General features: G+C 36.9%; 1 protein-coding gene across 1 annotated transcript in view; it reads left to right on the top strand.

Annotated features, from left to right (window-relative positions):
* The window catches only part of LOC128986161 (serine-rich adhesin for platelets), a 165297-nt gene that overhangs the window by 121098 nt on the left and 24480 nt on the right, over positions 1-19719 (top strand). The window contains exons 3-4 of the mRNA XM_054406341.1: positions 10586-10799; positions 14317-14512. Of these exons, the coding sequence (XP_054262316.1) occupies positions 10602-10799; positions 14317-14512 (394 nt within the window). The 5' untranslated portion in view covers positions 10586-10601. The remainder of the gene's footprint in view (positions 1-10585; positions 10800-14316; positions 14513-19719) is intronic.

Here is a 19719-nt window from a genome sequence, read left to right as displayed (position 1 = left end):
CTGTGGGTGTGAAGTAGAGTCTATATTTTGGAGCACATAATCAATGAATACTCGAGTACAGTCTTCCAGCTTTTCATGGTGAATTCATTGATCGAATTCACATTGTGCTTCAATGTCAAGACCTGTAGTTTTCCTTAACGCTGTTTCATTTTACATTCGGGGGTATTACGGTGTACAGGGCATTTGGTAACTACTTCACTGTGGACGCAAAATTCGAAATAGTATGTTTATGTACATATCGGGGGCCTAAATGGTAACGTCAAGTGAAGTTTCTAACTTTTCAAACATTCGTCACTAATATACATATCAGCGTCATGCATCACTCTTATATCGATATATGACGTCATTAGTCACGTGACTCTTCACGTGATTTTCACGTCGACTAATTGATTGTAAAGAAAGGCAGTGTGCGGTAAAGGTCGGAGAGCGGACCGAAGGTGAGCCTCTCTCCCAATATTCATGAGTCTGTCAGGTTTTAAATGTTCCGTTCCACCCGATACAATAAGGAAATTACGGTATTCCTAGCTCGTTAAATGCTTCTTCTCAGTGCCTTTACATGCGATTTCTGCGGCGCATGTGTGAGGACTCGCAGAAGAACTTGTCACTTTCACATGAAACAGATGTTTATCACATGCCTTCGTAAATCGGGTTGAAATATTATTTTAGTACATGGTTGATTCCTGGGTAGACCTTGCTATCAAATCTGAAGGTCACCGGTTCGATCCCGACCGGGGTAGACTTTTCATGGACCAAAATATTTTTTTTAATTTGGGATGTTTATAATTATAATATCCAATAAAAGATGGATATTATCTAGTACTGTAATAAGACCAGTGTTAACAAAAAAGTTAAAATTCCAATGACCTCGAAAACCCCTTTTGATCCTCGAAAAATTTTCACTGAATTTAGCCACTGTAAAGCCATAGATAAAAGGAGTCCTTTTATCTATGGTAAAACTAAACGAAGAGTGATTTTGGTCAAACCTGAGATGGTTTGGTCTAGAATGTAAAATTAATAATTATCGAAAACCATTTCGATTGAAAATATCGTATTATAAGTGTAGGCCTACTCATATGTCATTTTACAAAATTTTATCAAAACCTAGTCCACATTCTGTCAAAACATAACAACATTTTATCATATAATGATTGAACCCATGTCATAACCTCATAATGACAATACATGCATTACGTACTCTAAACGATATTTGAAATTAAATATTAAAACATTCTCTAGTACGAGCGTGAAATACAGTATAAACAGGTATAACGATTCAAAACAAAACATATTTTTTCATAAAGCAGTAAAAAAGATAATACCATTTCGGTACTTTTTAAAGGGAACATTCATTATTATCGATGATTTTTTTTCTCGATATATCGATATTACAAATTGAAACATATCAGCTGACAACTACGATAAATATTTTTCCTACAGTCACCCGACAAAGTTGGCTTCCTTGTACTGTTTATAGTACAGAAAGCTGCTAATTGCTGCATATTTATACTTTGCCGTACGGTTTATACTTTGCCGCACATCCTGATTCCAACGAAACAACACAAAACAGCGTGGTTATATTATGCACGTAATCCGTGTACACTTGAAAATAGGTTGGCAACACTTAAAGATAATAATACTATGAGCAGCTGATTGACTATTATAACTACGATTTAACCTGTCATTTCGTGTTTATAGTTTCGGCATTTCTGAACTTTCTGGACTTTTCTTTTAAACGTTTTTAAAACATTCCTACGATCTTAATAAACAAGAAAATGCCTTTAAAGCATTTTTTTAGGTGCAGAAACCACTTCAAATTACAAAAACATACGGAACTATATTCTCAAAACGCGGAGCACATTTCTTGCTGAGGAAAAATAGCGGAGTGATACGGACCGCGGGTACTACTTTCTCTAGGGCATCTATTTGTGTTGCCTGCTGAACCTAAAAACGTGTTGTATAGTGTTTGAAAGACTAATTATTTATATGTTTTATAGTGACTGTAGGAAAAATATAATGTGTAACACGAGTGCAAAAGGCCTTTGCTGCACTCAAGATCATTCCGCACTCGACTGCGGCTCGTGCGTAAACATTGCTCTCCTGTGCAGCAAAGTGCCACTTTACCCACTAGTTACACAAATAACTATTTCAGTATCAACAAACAATAATGAAATGAAACTGTTCTAAAAAAAATAACCTAACATAACTAACCAAACTTGCTGTGTAACATTCCATGTTTAACTTGCCTTTTCTGTTATAAAAAGGATTTTTAAATAGTAGGCTACAGCAAGTTTTGTTGGTTATGTTAGGCTAGCTTAGAACAGTTTCATTTCTTAATCCATATAATAGACTATTTTAGCCTAAACAAGATCATTTGTAAATATGTAATGGATCGGTAAACAAAAATATCGTCATATCGAAAAAAATCATCGATAATAATGAATGTTCCCTTTAACAGGAAAGTACCTATATTTCAATCACTTTTACAACAGTCAATAGACCGTCTGAGAAACCAACAAGACTTTCTTCGCCACAACACCTGTCATACCCACGTTGGTCGCACCTCTCTTACGACACATCGCGGACTGCGATCTGTAAATATTTCCACGACAATGCATCACGACCGAGATGAAAGTTGGACATGTAATCAATAAATAAATAACATCATATCGCAGGATCGGGTCTCTGCGGAAGTAAATCCTCCGTGACCAAAGTCAGCGCCGGGTCACCGATTTCTATCGCGGATCCAATTGTGTCTCCCGAATTGGACTGTTTTGGACGCTTCCAAGACAATTTTGTAAATACTTTCACTTCCGGCTGAGTTTTGGACATCGTGATCGATTAATTTTTTCTAGAGTTACCTGACAAAGTGGGCTTCCTCGCACTAGCACGCAAAGTAGCTAATTGCTGCATTTACTTACTTTTGCCGCACTAATTTTTACCGCACTCCAGAATTCCAACCAAACAATACCAAATAGTGTGTTTTATTAGGCACGTAATACGTATACGCTTGAAAATAAGTTTACGACTACGATCAGCTGGTGCAGCGTTTCCCATTTTGTACAACCATGTTCAAAACGAGCACAAAGTGCCACTTCGCACAATAGATACGCAAATAAGTACTGTGTAAGTTCCTAAAGAAGAAAGATAAATGTTTTAGCAAACAATGTGAAGAACATTTGATTTGATTTGACTAAAAAAACTTTTTCTAAAACTAAAATAGGGATGGACATTTTTCTGAGGACAAATAACATACATAACCTATTTATGACAAGGTTGTTTAAAGTTCTATAAAAGTAATTTCTATAAAAGGTACCATATGCTACGTTAAATTAGTTGTATTGAAATATGCTTGAAAATAGACCCAAATGTTTTTGTCCATTGGGCTTAATTGAATGTCCCTGACTGGCTAAATAGTAACCCATACAGCAATCATATCAGTCGCCCAACAATTCACTTATATTCGTATTACAGTTACGCAATGAAATCTATCTACTATACTATTATAAAATTTAGGTGGTGTCTGTCTGTTTGGGCAGCTGTCACGACTAAAATACTAAACCGATACAGCCTAAATTAAGCACAAAGATGGTCCACATATCTAGGAATGTCATAGGCTTAATACACTTCTCTGAGTTCCTCTCGGGCTACGCCCCTCGGATGACCAAAGTTTTTTGAGGTGATGTTTTCAAAAGTAAATATTTATTGGTCTCCATGGAGGCATACGTAAATACACAATGTTTACATTTGCGTTGAAATTTAAATGTTAACAATCAGAACTGCCAATTGTCCATTTCAAATATAGCTGATCCAAAGACATTAAAATATATTTTACACAACTATATGGTAGGATTATTTAATCTAAAACTGTATGATTGATTATTAGTTCTACATACTGTATATTAAAATGATTATGAAACTGTTTTTTCTTCCCGTTGCGAAACACGGGTACAGCAGCAGAAGTCCATAAACTAAAACTTTAAAAATTCAAACTTATATCCTTTTCACTTTTAATGAAATACCCAAATTACAATTTCTAATTGTGTGACGCCTTATGAAAGCCGCTTATCACCAATCTTACAAATTAAAACCGAGTTTCTCCCATCATAAATGTTAATACGATTCGTCCTTTGATCTGCAATTCAAGAGAATTGTCCTTCCTTGGAAGTTACAAATTGTCTTAGAATCTTTATTCATTTGGTTTCTCCGTGACTCTGGGTGACCAAATCGAATCACTGAAGACTAGATTATTGTACCTCAGGCACTGTTTATGCCGCGTGGTGGGTCGCATCTTTATGGTGAGGTCACCAGTTATGTCTGACCTCTGGGGACCTCAGAGGTCACAATTTTCGATTATTCTCTCCGCATTAGCATGCCATTATTCTCTGTGTTTACTTTTCATAAGCTTCCTATTTAAATCCTTTCTTGCATTCTACTTTGGTAAATTATTCTTGGCGAGTTTCTCCCTTAATTTGACATGGCAGTGAAAATAAATCAAGTCTCGAGTCGGATTTGAAAATAACACTTGAGTTGGGTTTGAACATAACATACACAAGTATTTGATATACAGCCTTACCTATTTTATAGCCCATATTTTGTCAACACAATGCTCGTCAAAACTTGCAAAACAGCAAAACAAAAATACGAATAATTTCTCATGACACGACATTAATTACAGATAATGTTGAGCTTGCAACAAAACTATTCAGCCACATTTTGTCGGCAAAATTACTTAGCATACGTAAACTTAAATCGTCTAAAAGCAATCCCCAACCCAACACGCTCCACTATCCACTCATACACTATGCAATGCTAAACTGCAAAATAAATGGCGCTCTAGAATAATTATCCAATGTAAATCACGACTAAGCTACCGCTGCTGGAGATGGTCATAAAACAGGACAATTAGCGCAGGCGCGATTAGAAGGGAGCTGCGCAGTGCACGTCAAATGTTGAAGTCGTGCGCAGTGCAGAGTCAGGGCTACAGGTGTGTCGTGGGACTGTGCTCTGTGCGCTATGCGATGTGCTGCAAAGGCTAAATGTGCGAACAATGATGCTCCACTCTACATGTAACCTATAGCCAGGTCATGTCTTCATTATCCTATGCTCATTTCCACGGTCTCATATCAGTGGAGTATAAGTGATAGGGGTACGTGCAATTCCTGGACATCCACGGGGACAGGACTCATGACTGAAATCATTGGTCCTTCGGCCCGGATATAATTGATCATGATATGATAAGTCCAAAAACGCCTTCTGCGCTTGATGGTGGCGAGGAGTGGTCTTAACACCGACATCAACACAACTAAAATCGCCTAACAATACCATGTAATGCTACTTGCCTCACGCAGAATCGCTCTTGACAATATATTCCTTTATAAGATCGTGAATGGATTAATTGATTGCCCTGAACTGCTGCAGCTCGTTGATTTACATGTTCCCGCTAGAAATCGCCTAGTGCTGACTTTTGCCACCTTTTGCTAAGCATTACTACTCCACGTCCCATGTTTACCACAGCACTGTGCCACACTTTATGCGCCAAGGAATCAGTTCCCAGTTGTTTAGTTCTTCGTGTTGTCTCCTCAAGCCCTCCGCGAGCGAGTCCTGTCCTGTAATAAATAATTATGTCAAAGGAAAATCATGTGATCAGCGACGATAGGACTGCTACTAAGACAATTTGTCTTTACCATTCGACCATTAAAATTACTATACATTTCATTGCTATTTCTTTTGTCCTAGGATGGTAGGCACGACCCTGGGATTGTTTTTCACATTACTTCATGGTAGACCTAGGGGTTGCGGCATTATCACTTGGATAAAATCCATTGGGGATTAGGTGTGATTTGAACCCGGGACCTCTTGGACAGAAGTCCAGCGCTCTATCCACTAGACCAGCTCGCTCCCCCTCCATTCCTAATTTAAAGTGGTTACGAGTAAACAAATTAAAATTAATGTAATTGAATTGGAACATGAAATGAGTGTGCGCTGATGAAGTTTTCTGACTTGTGTAAGATACAATAACTTTTTAAGTAAAACCTGAAAGGAGTATTGTTAACTATTGTGTTTTTAAAAGATCACAATGAAGAAGTCTAAAGGTAAAAGAAAAGCTAAGTCTACTGTAGCACACTATGTGAGTGCTGGTCCATGTAGATTGGTTGTATGTACTTAGTTGTTTTTAAGTCAACGCTCTTAGTGAACGTTTTACCTTTGCGTGCTTTGCCAATAGATTATATGACTCCACATACCACCTGAAGCAGGCATAACATTGTTTAAAGAGTTAGATTGGGTTTGTTTCTGCCAATAAAAAAAATACTCTTGTTGAATGAATTTTACATATATATTGTTAAATTATTCTTGGTTCAGAATCATAGTAATGAACAACTTTGTGGAAGTGTCGGTCACAATTTAATAGTTTTGTCGGTTAGATCCCCCCCTAATCATACAGAACTATAGTCGGGTCCACGTAAGTTTGCAGTTGGTGGCAGCCAATCACAAGACAAGGCTATTGCGACGTTGCCACATCGCCCGTTGACCACACTAATTAAAATATACCAAGCAATATTTTCAAATCGGCTGGTATTATTAGATTTGGCAACACCGCACGGTTCTCATTGGTTCATTCAAAACCATATGGTAAATAGGCTCCTCCCTCAACTGCAAACTTACGTGGTCCCAACTGAAGTTGACTGAAATCATATACAATTATTTATGTAGGCATATTTACTGAGTATAGAGAGTTATTCCAATTAACTGATTCATTCATTCACAGCGGTCAAACTAGATCGGTCAGTTGTATAAATTCACGGTTAGTTACAATAATTGGTCCAATGGTGGGAAGTAGGCCAACCTAGCCTTTAATTGCTTTGTATTTATTGCGGCTACCTGTTTTATCACTCATGATAACGAGCCAACCGAATAATTGTAACCAATCGATTAGTTTTATTCGAATATAAACAATTCATTTAATTAATTACTATGTTATTTTATACTGTGTGATTTTCTTACCAGTATTGTTAGCGTTGATGGAAATTTAGTAATCCACTTATCATTGTATACTATTTATTTTTTCTTAAATATTCCAATTTCCTTAGACATTTTTTCTCTGTACTCAAATATGGTTACTTAATATTTACAAACATGTTTTAATGTATTTCAAGAATATTTCAAATAATTCCAGTACTCTGATAAACCGATACTTAGTTAATAATTTTTAACTTGAAAATAAAAATATGATAAATCTCAAAAACTTTGGCATATACAAGCAGACCATTCTAACTTCGTTTGATTTCAGCTCTCCATGAATACTTTAAAGTAATTTGAAGAGCAAAAGAATTACTGAAATGTTGTTTAGTGTGTATGACCACTTTTACATATGGCCAACGATTTTTTTACTCAAAGTGGAAATGAGCAAAGAGAATTACATCGTCATAATAAGTCCTCCTTTTCCAAGTCTTGCGTCTTGGATGCAATTACGACCTTAATGATACTTTCTGAACTAACATTCCATCTACTTGTTTAGCTTGCACGCTCTTACAGGTCATGTTTACATTCCGCATTTCTGCAATGTAAATGTAATTTGTGATTACACACGTAATGATCTTGAATAGTGAGATGGTTGCAGGTGCATGCTTTAAAGGTAAATTCGTGCACAAAATCAGAGAACACGGTTTCTTTACTATATTTTTTAAATAAATTTATTTCAAAACAACGTGTGATGAAGTGAATGAAGTGAAAAGTATTATAGTCACAATACTTCAACGAATATTGGTAATCATATTAACGGTACTGTTACCTAATCGGTGGGGTGTAGTAAAATGTGAATTATAACATAACAATTCACTATCAGGATCACCGACAGATCAACGAAATGGTGACAGAGGGAACCCATTTTTTAATTGAGGGGGAGCAAAAAAACTCAGGTTTAGAGGAATAGGGTAACGTAATTAAGGGATTTTTCCTGATTCGATTAGGGCAACTTTATTTCTGCATGCCATCCATGCCGATGTTTTTTTTGAGTTTTTGGGTTTTTATGTCACAATTAAACAAATGGAATAAGCATAGATTTCAGATACTGTAGGTAGTAATCAATATCTTAAACAAAGCATGAGTTGTCTACACATACACACTTTACTTTCGTGGCCAGAAGTTAATTTGGTTTTCAATGATTGACGTCTAGGTATGAATGCAGCTCGCAACAATGTTCAATAATGGCAATTTTCCACTATTAGCTACACCATCTGAGCCGAGTAACAACGTTAAACAGCTGTGAAAGTGTGATTATTGTCGGTGAATTACTATTCTGTACCGGTGCATTTATGAGTTTTCTTTGGTGTGTTGCATAGAGATTTGATTTTTAATTAGCCAATTAGAGTTTCTATTGTGTAAACTGCGTTGAACTAGTTTCGAGTTTAAAAAGCTTTTTTGCTATCGATTTGCCTAAAGTTTGTGGTTCGATCCTGAGAAAAGTCAGTAACATTTTGATGAATCAAACTAGGCCCAGCTGTTCCTGATTATTGGGGTTTAAATATAATTTTCCTGAAGAAACAGCTGATCTTGGCCAGTTGAAATGCTACACAACGTGTCTCAAACCTCACACACTCATATTCCGTTATCATCTGGGTTAAAATATGTCTTAGTTGTCTCTATGTATCATAGTGATCGAATATCGATAAATTTGTTTGGTACAATCTATGTTCCAATATGATTGCAAACTATTTGATTTGATTGATATTTATTTCCTCGCCGTATGTAGAATGTGGCCAATTATGTAGAAATGTTGTTACCTAAAATTATATCACTAAACATATCATAGTTTGACAAGTTTATGTATAAAGGTGTAAGTAAAATTAACAAATAAATAAAATGTCTTACTTCAACCATTAAAACATTCAATTGATTTCTTCCATACTTCCTTTATGAAGTCGTATCCCTTTATTTAAGCTCCCTACAGTATACTACATATTGATTGTCATGTGCACCACGACTTTTCATTCGCAATAAGCTTTTATACAGCGTATGTCTCACGAACATTGTTTTGTCATACCATTCATCCCCTGACTTTGTTTAGGGTTGTTACCGATTTCATTAAACCCTAACCCTGTATGGAGGGGAACACCCCTACGGTACGCTTAATGTCCCGGTCGTAATATGAGAAAACCTATCAACATTTATGTTAATATTTTGGCATCCTAAAAAGGAGTTTTACTGATTGAACAGATAAATAAAAACCTTATGTTTGTAGATCAGTAGTTATTGTGAATTACCAATATTATAATTTTGGGTGATAACGTACTTCGTCTAATACCTACCCCCCTCATTTTGTTTAGTAATCTCACAATATTTTTCTTTAGAAATGTACATTGGTGATAATATTAATTAGTGTCCCTAAAAAATGTTTTTTTTAAATCTTTGTAGTTTATATAGATAGTAAGGATAATTACCTATATAAAGATAGTTAGCGACTTGAAAGTACCTTGACTAATGGCGTGCTATTGTTTACCACAGCGGTTACATGCCCTCCAGGCTATAACATCAAACAAATAACCTACGAACATATTTTAACACGTTTACATACCAAATAGTTTTGAACTAGCCTATACGCAAGGAGTTTATAATATAATTGACTGTTTCAAAAAACTTTGAAAATATTATTTGCAAAGACGGAGTTTATGGACATCCGGTATTATGATTACAAATCACTACAACCTCGTTGTATTTCCTACAGTTAAATTATTTTTACATCTGCACTGAAGCGTTGAGCTTCTGTCTCATCACCGTCAACCCCAACCCCATATATAAGCCGGGGTGTTGCGGATTAACCCCGTTCCCTCCCCCACGAGATCCAGAACCAATAATCGACAGACATTCTACACGAGCCGCTGTGAAATCAATTGGGTCTCACCCCCTTAGGAAACATTGTGAAGATACATCTCACAAGAAAACGTCTGTTTGCCGAACAATTATTTAATTATCAATTATCAATTATTTAAGATGGGGACGCCACTATGTGCGTATTTTAACCCAAACATGAGTGAAGGATGAGTGTAGGATGAGTGGCGCGATCTTGTAGTCTTGTTAGTGACTAAGGCCGACATGTTCCTAAGACACAACTGTTAATTAATAGGCCATACAGCCAATGGCAACTAAGGGACCTACAGTTTATTGTGCAATCCGAACCACATTTTTTCCTCGTAATTAACGAATTGGTCTAATTATTAAGATAGTAATGCGGATAGTCGTAGTACTCACTAGTGCGGACGTTAATCCACACCAGGGAGCACCGCAACCACAATGCATCCCTATAAGTATCCACAATTCGTGACCTCCTAGTAGTTGGAGGACGACGCCACTAAGTTCAGTGGAGTGTCATACGCTGATAGGCCAAACATTGTAGGTTCAAGACTGGCACTATATTATCACTGCGGCCACATATAAATCATATATGGCCAGAAATAACTTCACTTACTTAAATAATATAAAGCAGTAGTCTATGTTGACGGGCCGTATGAAGTTGAGAAGAAACTCCCGAGTTAAAATGTATACTTTATTATGCACAGTACAGGATGATGATGTGTTGTGTTTGTTGCAGACAGTTCTGATGTCTGATGAGTGGACGTAGCCCCGGGCCCCGGCGGGCCCTAGCGGGGGCCCCCTGTGTGTGTCTGCTACAGCGCTGCCTCGCCGTCCATCTGCAGAGGGTGGGCCCCGGGCCCCGCGCATCACCGTCTCACCATGTCCATCCTTCCAGTGACAACCCCCCGCAGCAGTACTGGATGTACGACAGCGGCTACCTCGTCTTCCAGGTGAGAATACGTTGTCACAGGTTATATTGGTAGAGTTGTATCAGTAACTAGTTACATAGAGTAATAGATTGTAGGAGTGATTGGTTGTACACAGAAACAAATCGTGGGAGTTACAGGTTGCTTGTGATAACGTTTTGCAGGAATAACAGGTCATACTTAGGAACAGATTGTAGAAGTAACAGATTATAGAAAGAAACATAAGCAATAAGTTTAAAGTAGTAGCAGAATTTAGGAGTAATAGGTTAGGCCTACATGTTATCTGAGTAGTTACGTGCATTTACACGTTTTGGGAATAATAGGTTACTTTTGGTAACCGATTGTCAGAGTAAAACGTTTCACAAAGTGAACGTCACCTGAGAGAACCTATTAGTTCACTGCTGATTTTACGAGTATTTTAGCATACGTTATTTTTTCATATTGTACTTCGTTACAGTAACAAATGTTAAAACGTTTAAATAAGCCGACCTGTTAATATATACGCATTTTTCTGTATGTTTACGCAATCCTTACAGTTTTCTAGTGACAGAACGGTATACCTCCAACTACCAAGGTTATATGTAACCAACCAAGGTGTGCAAATATCCCCTTCCTCTCTCGCCATCATTAGTTCTGCAGTTATCATTTACTTGGCATTATTTATCACACTATAGCGTTACATTTAACCCGTTACATTCTCTAATATCAATTCCGTTGTCACGGGTCACTACATCACGATGTCCGTGACATAACCGTGATGGTGTACGTTACGGCGTCCGCTGGTCCGTGACAAAACACGACACGCGCCAAAACTCCGCCGTCCACAATCGCGGATGAATGGCAATGATTTATTTTGTTTAAATCTTGGACTGGAGATATTTCCAGTGGTATTTTGGTGTCTCTGGGATAACCTGTGAGTGATCTGTGGGTGGCTTCCTAATGATTTTTGGGTAACCTCTAGATGATCTAAGTAGGTTTTCATTGGTTTCTGAGTACAGAGTAGACGTTTCTGGGACAAGTTCTAATTTGGTTGTAGGTCAATTGATTTCTGGGTGGTTTTCGGGCTAGTTCAGTGGTGCCTTCAGGAAAACCTTTGGTGTATCCTTGGGTAATGCCTTTAATTTTTTTGGCAATTCTCGTAATAATTAATTCAATTGGGTAAATGCAAATAAAATAAACCTGATTTCTCCATATTTGACGTAGTAAAACAGGTCCTGAATGAATCTTTGAGGAAAAATGTGTCTCAAATTTTGTTTTCGTCCCAGTTACGAAATCAAAATTGCATACTCATTTCCCCTCAAAGATTTATTTAGGACCTTTATTACTACGTGAAACATGGAGAAATTAGGTTTATTTTATTTGCATTTACCCAATTGAATTAATTACTTTCTAATCTAAAAAGAGGTATTAAACCCCACCATAACTTTAAATAATTTTGACCAAATGCGGATGTTACCTGAGTAGGGCATGCGTAGGTGTCTTGATTTGGTGAATGGTGATGACCATCCCTGTTCGCCCTCTGGACAGTTGACCTAAGTGACCCCTGGGTGACCGCAGGGTGTACCTCTGGCGACGTGCTTGTGTTGCTCACGTGAGCAACGTGCGAGCCACACGTCCGAAGCCTGAATTGGTGAATGGCGTTGATTTGATGAACGTGGTGATACAATGTGCCGTGTTCTTTCACTTGAACTCTGTCCCGATTTTCTGGAACAAATGTTATCAGCCTAAAATTCTAAGGTGGATTTGCTGTGAATCGAAAGCAAACCCCTTTACATTTTTGGATAAAACGTAGAATTTGTATAGCCTTGCATTTGTTTGATATGTTTACGTTTACATTAATAGGTCGGTAACTTTTATAACACGTGTAATTAACGCTTCTCGTAAAGGAATCAGAAAAATATGGTTCTAAATTAATTGTTTTTGGTTTATTGATAAGTCACTTGTAAGATATGAAAACTAGGCGGAAAGATGAACATCCTAATTGTGAATCATGATTGAAAGTTATTCAACCGCAAGCGGAAGTTTGACCTATGAGCCATAATAATTGGGTCGCATCGAATAGTTTTTTGCATTTTAAATTTACCAACGTTTGCACAATATTTTGGCTGTAACTTTTCTATAACACTTTTAAAAAGATGTATTTAACAAGAAACAATGTTAATAAAAAAATATATTTTAGAAATCTATAAGATAATCAAGTCTGTTGACAGTTAAACAACAACACATACTGTAGTCTTTATTTAATTGTCAACTCCACGAAATTATGATCAAGTCCATTTGGAGGCGGAAACTGGTTTTGAAAGTGGAAATTAAATTATAAAAGAAATTAGTGTAATTTAGTTATGATCCGACACTTTATTTGGTAGCTTTCTGTGGGTGTTGGTACGTGTTTTGGCTTTATTTCCTACGTGAAGACCAACACAATTAAATAACCAGTTTCACTAAATGAGCCATTCCGTGTGTGTGTGACTATGTGGTTTGTTTGCTTTCTTTTTCACCCAGGAAACTGTTGAAAATCCAATACTGGTACTTGTTCATTCCTTTTAAATAAAAAGTAGAATGTTTATATAAGGGAAATGTTTTTATTTGATCTAGGAACTAATTTCGTATGTAAGTTGTGATGGGAAGAAGTAAATTAAATTTCTAAGCCACAAGGTCCAACGCCGTCAGCGTTAGGTAAGCAAGGAAGTGTGGGTAATGTCAATATGCTAATTATTATGTTAATATGATAGGTTTACTTACTGTCCCATTATAACTTACATTATCATGTGCTAGAAAGGTGTATCTTATAGTATGTTGAATGGTCAATTAAAACAAGGATTTTGATTAATTCTTTTCATCTTGCAAACGATAGCATTAAAGTGATCAGCAATGAGATGTAAAGCGTTACCAAAATCATAATTATGATTGAACTATTCAATTGGGGGACCGGTATAAACTAACTGTATGTATCTTGTATTGGAGGTACTGCCTTCAATCTGTTTTGGTCTCAATTACACTTCTCTATATCGTATTATTGCTTGTATCTTTCATATAGTTTTCACGAGATGGAAACGCTACTAACAGCGTAGCTTAACCTAAATAAGAATCTAAGACGAATGAGATGTTTGGGGTATATTATTCTCTTTACTAACTACACTTCTCTTCAATAACCCTTTCCTTTGTTCTAATATCAAATAAAATTCTCAATTTATTTCCGTGAGAGTAATTATGGACAACATCAGATATCAAGAATCTGATGAAATTTTAAGGTTGGTTTTATCCAGTTTTTGTAAAGAGAGTTTCGTTGTGTACTATTATTTCTTGTTGTCTAACCAATATCTTATTGACCCTCTTTCTCCCAACCTACACATACTAGGCTGTAGTCTGAACCCTTTTTCCAAATTATTTTAGACTTGTTCTAGTGGTTCTTGGCATTACTTCATAGATCTATTGGTAATTGGCTGGATTTGAACCTGGGACCTCAATGGGCCAAATTCCCACGCTTTACCACTAGTTCAGCAACTAGTACACTGTTTCAACTAAACGTTGAATGTTGCAGGGATTCCTTGAAGCCAACCAGAAATGTTTCTGGAACCCCGGGCTGCTGGAGGCCGTCCGGGTGCTGGAGTTCCAGGGGTATGTGGCTCCAGGAGTACTGCTGGTGCGGGCCAACCCTTGTGCTCTGGAGGTGATCCGCTCCGCCTGGGCGAGGAACGTACTCAAAGCACCCGCCAACTACGCCATCACCTCTGTCGGTGAGTAGAGAATAGTCTTAGGAACCACCCACTAAGCAATCTTAGAGATGAGGCTGAAAGGACAAAGTCTTAGGGAAGTCCCAATCTTTCACTGAAAAGTCACTGTTTGCACGTTAAAGTGACATAATTTTTCATTGGGCTTGGATCTGCAAGTCAAAGAAAATTGGTTGAAAAATCCTAACATGTGGAACTGTAAGTTCCTTAATTTTCTTCTAGAATCTGCCCCGAGTGTACATAATTTTAATTAGGAAAGTGCATGGTGGTGAGAGTTTCAGTTTAGAGTGGAAAAATGAACTATGTCTTAAAGGATATTGAACATTATTTAAAATAATTCACCTTTAGTCTATTTTCTTCTTGGTATAGTCTGTTTTGTACAGAGGCTCTAAAGGTTCATCATATTATGAAAAATATTAAACATTACATAAAATGAATCTATGTTCTAGAGTTTCCTTAGAAATTCCAGGTTTTATTGCTCTCTAAAACCTAAATTAGTCTTGTTATGCAAAGCGAAGGATTTTTGTTTTAAGTAGCATTGATTGTTTGAAAAGATATTCACAAGCACTTGTTTTCCTAAGATATCAAGATTTTAAAAGAGCGCTATGGATTTCCCCATGAGTTTCTATTGCAAAGACAGTTTAACAGGATGAGTAATTTGTTTTCTTCTAGTTCTAGGACTAAAGTTAGGTGTCATAGTAGAATTGTTAAGAACTGTTCAAGGACAGCATGTTGATGGGCTGACTTTATGTCAATTTTGGTAGAGGACAGCACAGATTCTCTAGACTTATGTCATGATCATGTTTTATTGCGAGGTGTAATCCAATATCATCAATAACCTATTTAAATAAGTAAAGCACTAAAATTTGCAACGATTTTGTGCGATCACACAAGATGGCACTTGCGACTAATAAGCTCTTTTCTCATGAAAGTAGAAAAGCGCCGATCCCGGAAAGATCGGATAACTTTTAACTTTTACAAGCAAATAACAATCACTTTCTCACGAGGGTTCATCGCATCGCCAACCGCCAGATAAATATCGTCGAACAATGAAATTGTCCTGTTAACATCTCCATGATGAAGCGTGCCTCGCGACAATGGAAATCCGCAATTAGTTAGGCGATAATTGCCGTTTAGCAGATAAACTAACAAGTCGATCGTCAGCTGTTCCCCGTTCCCGCGCTTTTGCGGGAAACGTAACACAATGCTGCCAACTTACCCGATCTGGAGGAGAAACCGCTGGTCACACTGTACGGAAACCATAAAGTACCCGCTTGATGCAGAACAAACTGCACTCTTGTACCGAGACCTTTCTCCTATCCACGATCCTTATAAAACTGAAAGGGATCGAATTACTCGGAACGAAACCTTGCATAAGACTTCTGTATATGCAAACCCTCGTGAGTTGGTCGAATAGGAGCACCTTTATGCAAACAAAGTGAAATCGTTACCTAAATAATAGAAAACAAATGGGTTTGTTCAGGTTGTAAAGTATGGGTTTGTAGATGATTATGGCGTGTTTCGGTATTTAATTCCTCAATAGCAAATACTTAATTCAGCTTTCAATTTTTTTTTTTAGGCGAATTAAGTTTCTAAACGTAACTGAATTAGACACGATACGAATTCAGTTGAGTGTCTACCATTCAGGATTGCTAGCCCGTAAGTTTTTACGCTATCAAAAAGGCTTTCCGAACAGTAAGTCATTGGTTAGACAACAAGAAATAATAGTACACAACGAAATTCTCTTTACATAAACCGGATAAAACCAACCTTGAAATTTCATCAGATCCTTGATAACTGATGTTGCCCATAATTACTCTCACGGAAATAAAGTGAGAATTTTAACCTCAACTCTTCGTACAACTTCCTCAATCACTTCAGATGGATTTACGGTAGGCAGAGTGTAGAATGGCACTCGGTAGAATAGCAAACCCATTTTTTGAACACAGTGGCTATGGTTTAATAAGTTCAGCAGTCACAAGACCTGCACTGAAATGAACACGGAATAAATTGTGGGAACATTAAACAGCTTCCTTCAGCCAAAGCCTTGTCCATTATTTGACCTCAAGAATGTCACGTGTTAAACGGCCTTTTCCCGTATCACCATTATCGGTGTTCACTCTCCGTGGAAGTCCTTGCGTTTTTGCATTCGCTTTGACACTAGGAATGCTTCACGGGAAGCTGAGATCACCGCTCATAGCGGATTCAAGTATGTTATGCCATGAATGGTTTCAAAGTTATGTTTTTGTTTGGGCTTTTTATGAAATAAGTTAATGATCAGTCTGACCTTGTTTCTCTTTAGTAACCACTAGTCATATTAAGCACAACAAGATTTGCTCGACGTGCCAGGATCCTGAGTCCATATCAAACATTTTAAAGTTGTCAATTTTCAGGTAAACTGAATTGGTGTAGAAAATTAACTGTCAATTTTATCTGCATAGCTCTTACCACTTGACCACAAACAAAAACATGTTCTAATGTTGCCTTCCTTTGAATCATAAAGTCAATTATTGTTTTCTGATGACTCTTCCTAGTTGACTCTTTTAGGAACGAGGCTAAATTTGAATGGGTCATTCATTGCTTTGAAAAAGCTATGTGGAAGGTTCTTATTTTTATTCGTTTATTATTCTAATTTGATGGTAAATTACTAACGCAAGTATATTTTAGGCTACTAGACAGTTTGTACAAATATGTAGGCTATCAGTACCATCGGCTGACACTTACATCATATTCCTGCCCTTCCTAACCCACTTTTTTTACCTATACTGTAACTTCTTTAAATGCGTATAGAACAATTTATCTTGACTCTCACAACTTATGCACCTATGCAAATAGTTGATAATCGAATCATCTTTATGAATTACTTAAATCCTAAATAACTTCCCATACAAAAGTGAGAGTTAGCATATCCTACTAATAACTTAGGAAGAAGCCGCACTCGGGATCAACCAACGGCCACAGAAGTAGGGAAGACCTGCGACTAAACGGACGATAAATTGAACGTTTATTCATATAACAGAAGCGCATACTTTCACTTTGCGGATAATTCTTCCGCCGACGTCGTATAAAGGTTGCAATTACGTATGGGAATATCCCTTTGTGGGGAACCGCGGAAGACAGCGTCTACGTCATTGGCGACGTCACCGCAGAATGGCCTGGACGCGTTGTGTTGTAAGCGAAGGTTAATTTTGAAAACGTGATCTACCCGTGATTTGTTGTGAGTTAGTCTTACATTCGCTTACGTCTGTGGGGAGATTGAAATAATTTTTCTTGGCTGCAGTCTAGGTGATTTTAAAATTAAATTTGTCTCAATTTTACACGTATTTTTTGTGTTTCGCGTATAACCTCACGGGCTAACACTTTACGCATCCTCCACAAGAAGTAGTTTTTAAGTCAAATAGCTTCCACTATACAACAATTTACCGAAGTAAATTTTTAGACTTCAGCTATACAGACTTTTAGACTATATGCATTTCTAGCCTGAGAGTTTTTGTTTTAAAAAAGGTCACTTGCTTGCTGATCAAACCAAATCAGCCGGTGATAATGTAAAACTGTATAAGGTAAAGTTGTGAAACATTTTCTTATACAAAATTAGTGATGTATCCGTGCAATATGCTTGTAAATCACGCCTGTAACAGCAGTATAAAAATTTTACCGTTTCAGACATTTATAAATTGAGAGTTATTAGACATTTCGTTAGGAAGTCAAATTAAGACTATCAAATCATAGCAACGCACAATTGTAACTATGGAGAGCAGGGTTTTCGTTTCAATATCGTTTGAGTTATACTCTGATGTGTTTTTACCTGAATATGTGTAATGGATGAGTGTAAAATATAGAGAGCCCAGTTCTTTTCTGAAGCAAACCAGACAAGAATCAGCTGCTGTTTCTTTATCTAGGCCCATTGATCAAGGATAGATCAGTTTATTATAAAACTATAAAGTACAAATTTTAACGAATAGTTCTTTTTGCCTATGGGGGACATCAAAATGAAAGAAAAAAATAATCGGTCTCTGGCCCAGGTCTAACCTTGCCACCGAAGGTACCTAAGCTACCCTATAGGGAAATTCGCTAAAGGCTGCCTTTCTCAATATCAAACCTCGAGTAGCAATCTTCTGATTGCTGAGCAACTTCTAAAACCCTTAGCTAACCAGCCTTGCTTTGTAAGGACACTCCCTGAAATTTGTCTTAGGCTTTAAATACGTTTTAACCATTGTACGAATACAATGTCTTCTAATTTCCAAAGTCGAATGGAAGAGTGAAGAGTTAGTGAAGGTGTTCCGCCTCTCTCTAGAACTTTTACTCAATGCATATGGAACATTCGAACAATAGCTTCGGATCATAATGGGCTGAACCACTTTCATCTGCAGGTGTTCCTCTTATCTAATTAATGTTCAGATTTGGTTCGGAATCAGATTTAGAGTTTAAAACGATCTGTTGAAGTTTAGTTGCCCTTATATAGATTGTAATTATAGAATCAAACTATCAGTGATTGATTTTGCAATTAGTTTATGGATTTTTTAGTAATTAGCGAAAAATGTTAGATGTCTTATTGTAGATATTTGGTAAATTTGGTTCTTTTTTTTTATTAAAAAAATTCTCTTACATACCTGTAGGCCTACTTATTGATGGCATTTCAGAAAATTACGGAAACTAACAAATAATTTACTTAGTTAATCTTCAAAAGTAAGTTATGAAATAACAGTTGGACATGTTTTCGTAGACTCTTAGACCAATAGGAGCTTTTATATAAACTTTTAAACCCTGATGTACTGACTTTTTATGTCAATAAAGTGGCTTTATTAATATTATAAAACAGAATAATGTACAGGGCGAAGATGATATTTACTTCATCATGTACCGAACTCTCAATATACCAATTGAGCATAAGTTTGTCTCTCATTACGACAATCACTCGAATTAGTTTCTTAATTGCAAAATATTTCCACTTCATTTAAACAATAAGTGACCCTTTTTCACATAATCTATTTACATCTTCCAAGACGAAGAATATTCCCAAGAGCTCGAGTCGGGATGTTAACATAATAGGCTCAAGGTTTGTGGAATAACACACATTATGTGCCACTAACACGGCGTATGTATGCCTAGACATTCAGTACAAGGCCATACATACACGGCACATCTCTACCATCTTGACTTGCACACCGTTCTCTTACCGGGGTAAACACAGACTAATACATTATACATTCAAT

The sequence above is a fragment of the Macrosteles quadrilineatus genome, unplaced genomic scaffold (genome assembly GCF_028750875.1).
Source record: "Macrosteles quadrilineatus isolate MER2022 unplaced genomic scaffold, UCM_ALF_1.0 Scaffold_2__2_contigs__length_208266976, whole genome shotgun sequence".
Lineage (NCBI taxonomy): Eukaryota > Metazoa > Arthropoda > Insecta > Hemiptera > Cicadellidae > Macrosteles > Macrosteles quadrilineatus.
This window is presented reverse-complemented; position numbering and strand designations above follow the sequence as displayed.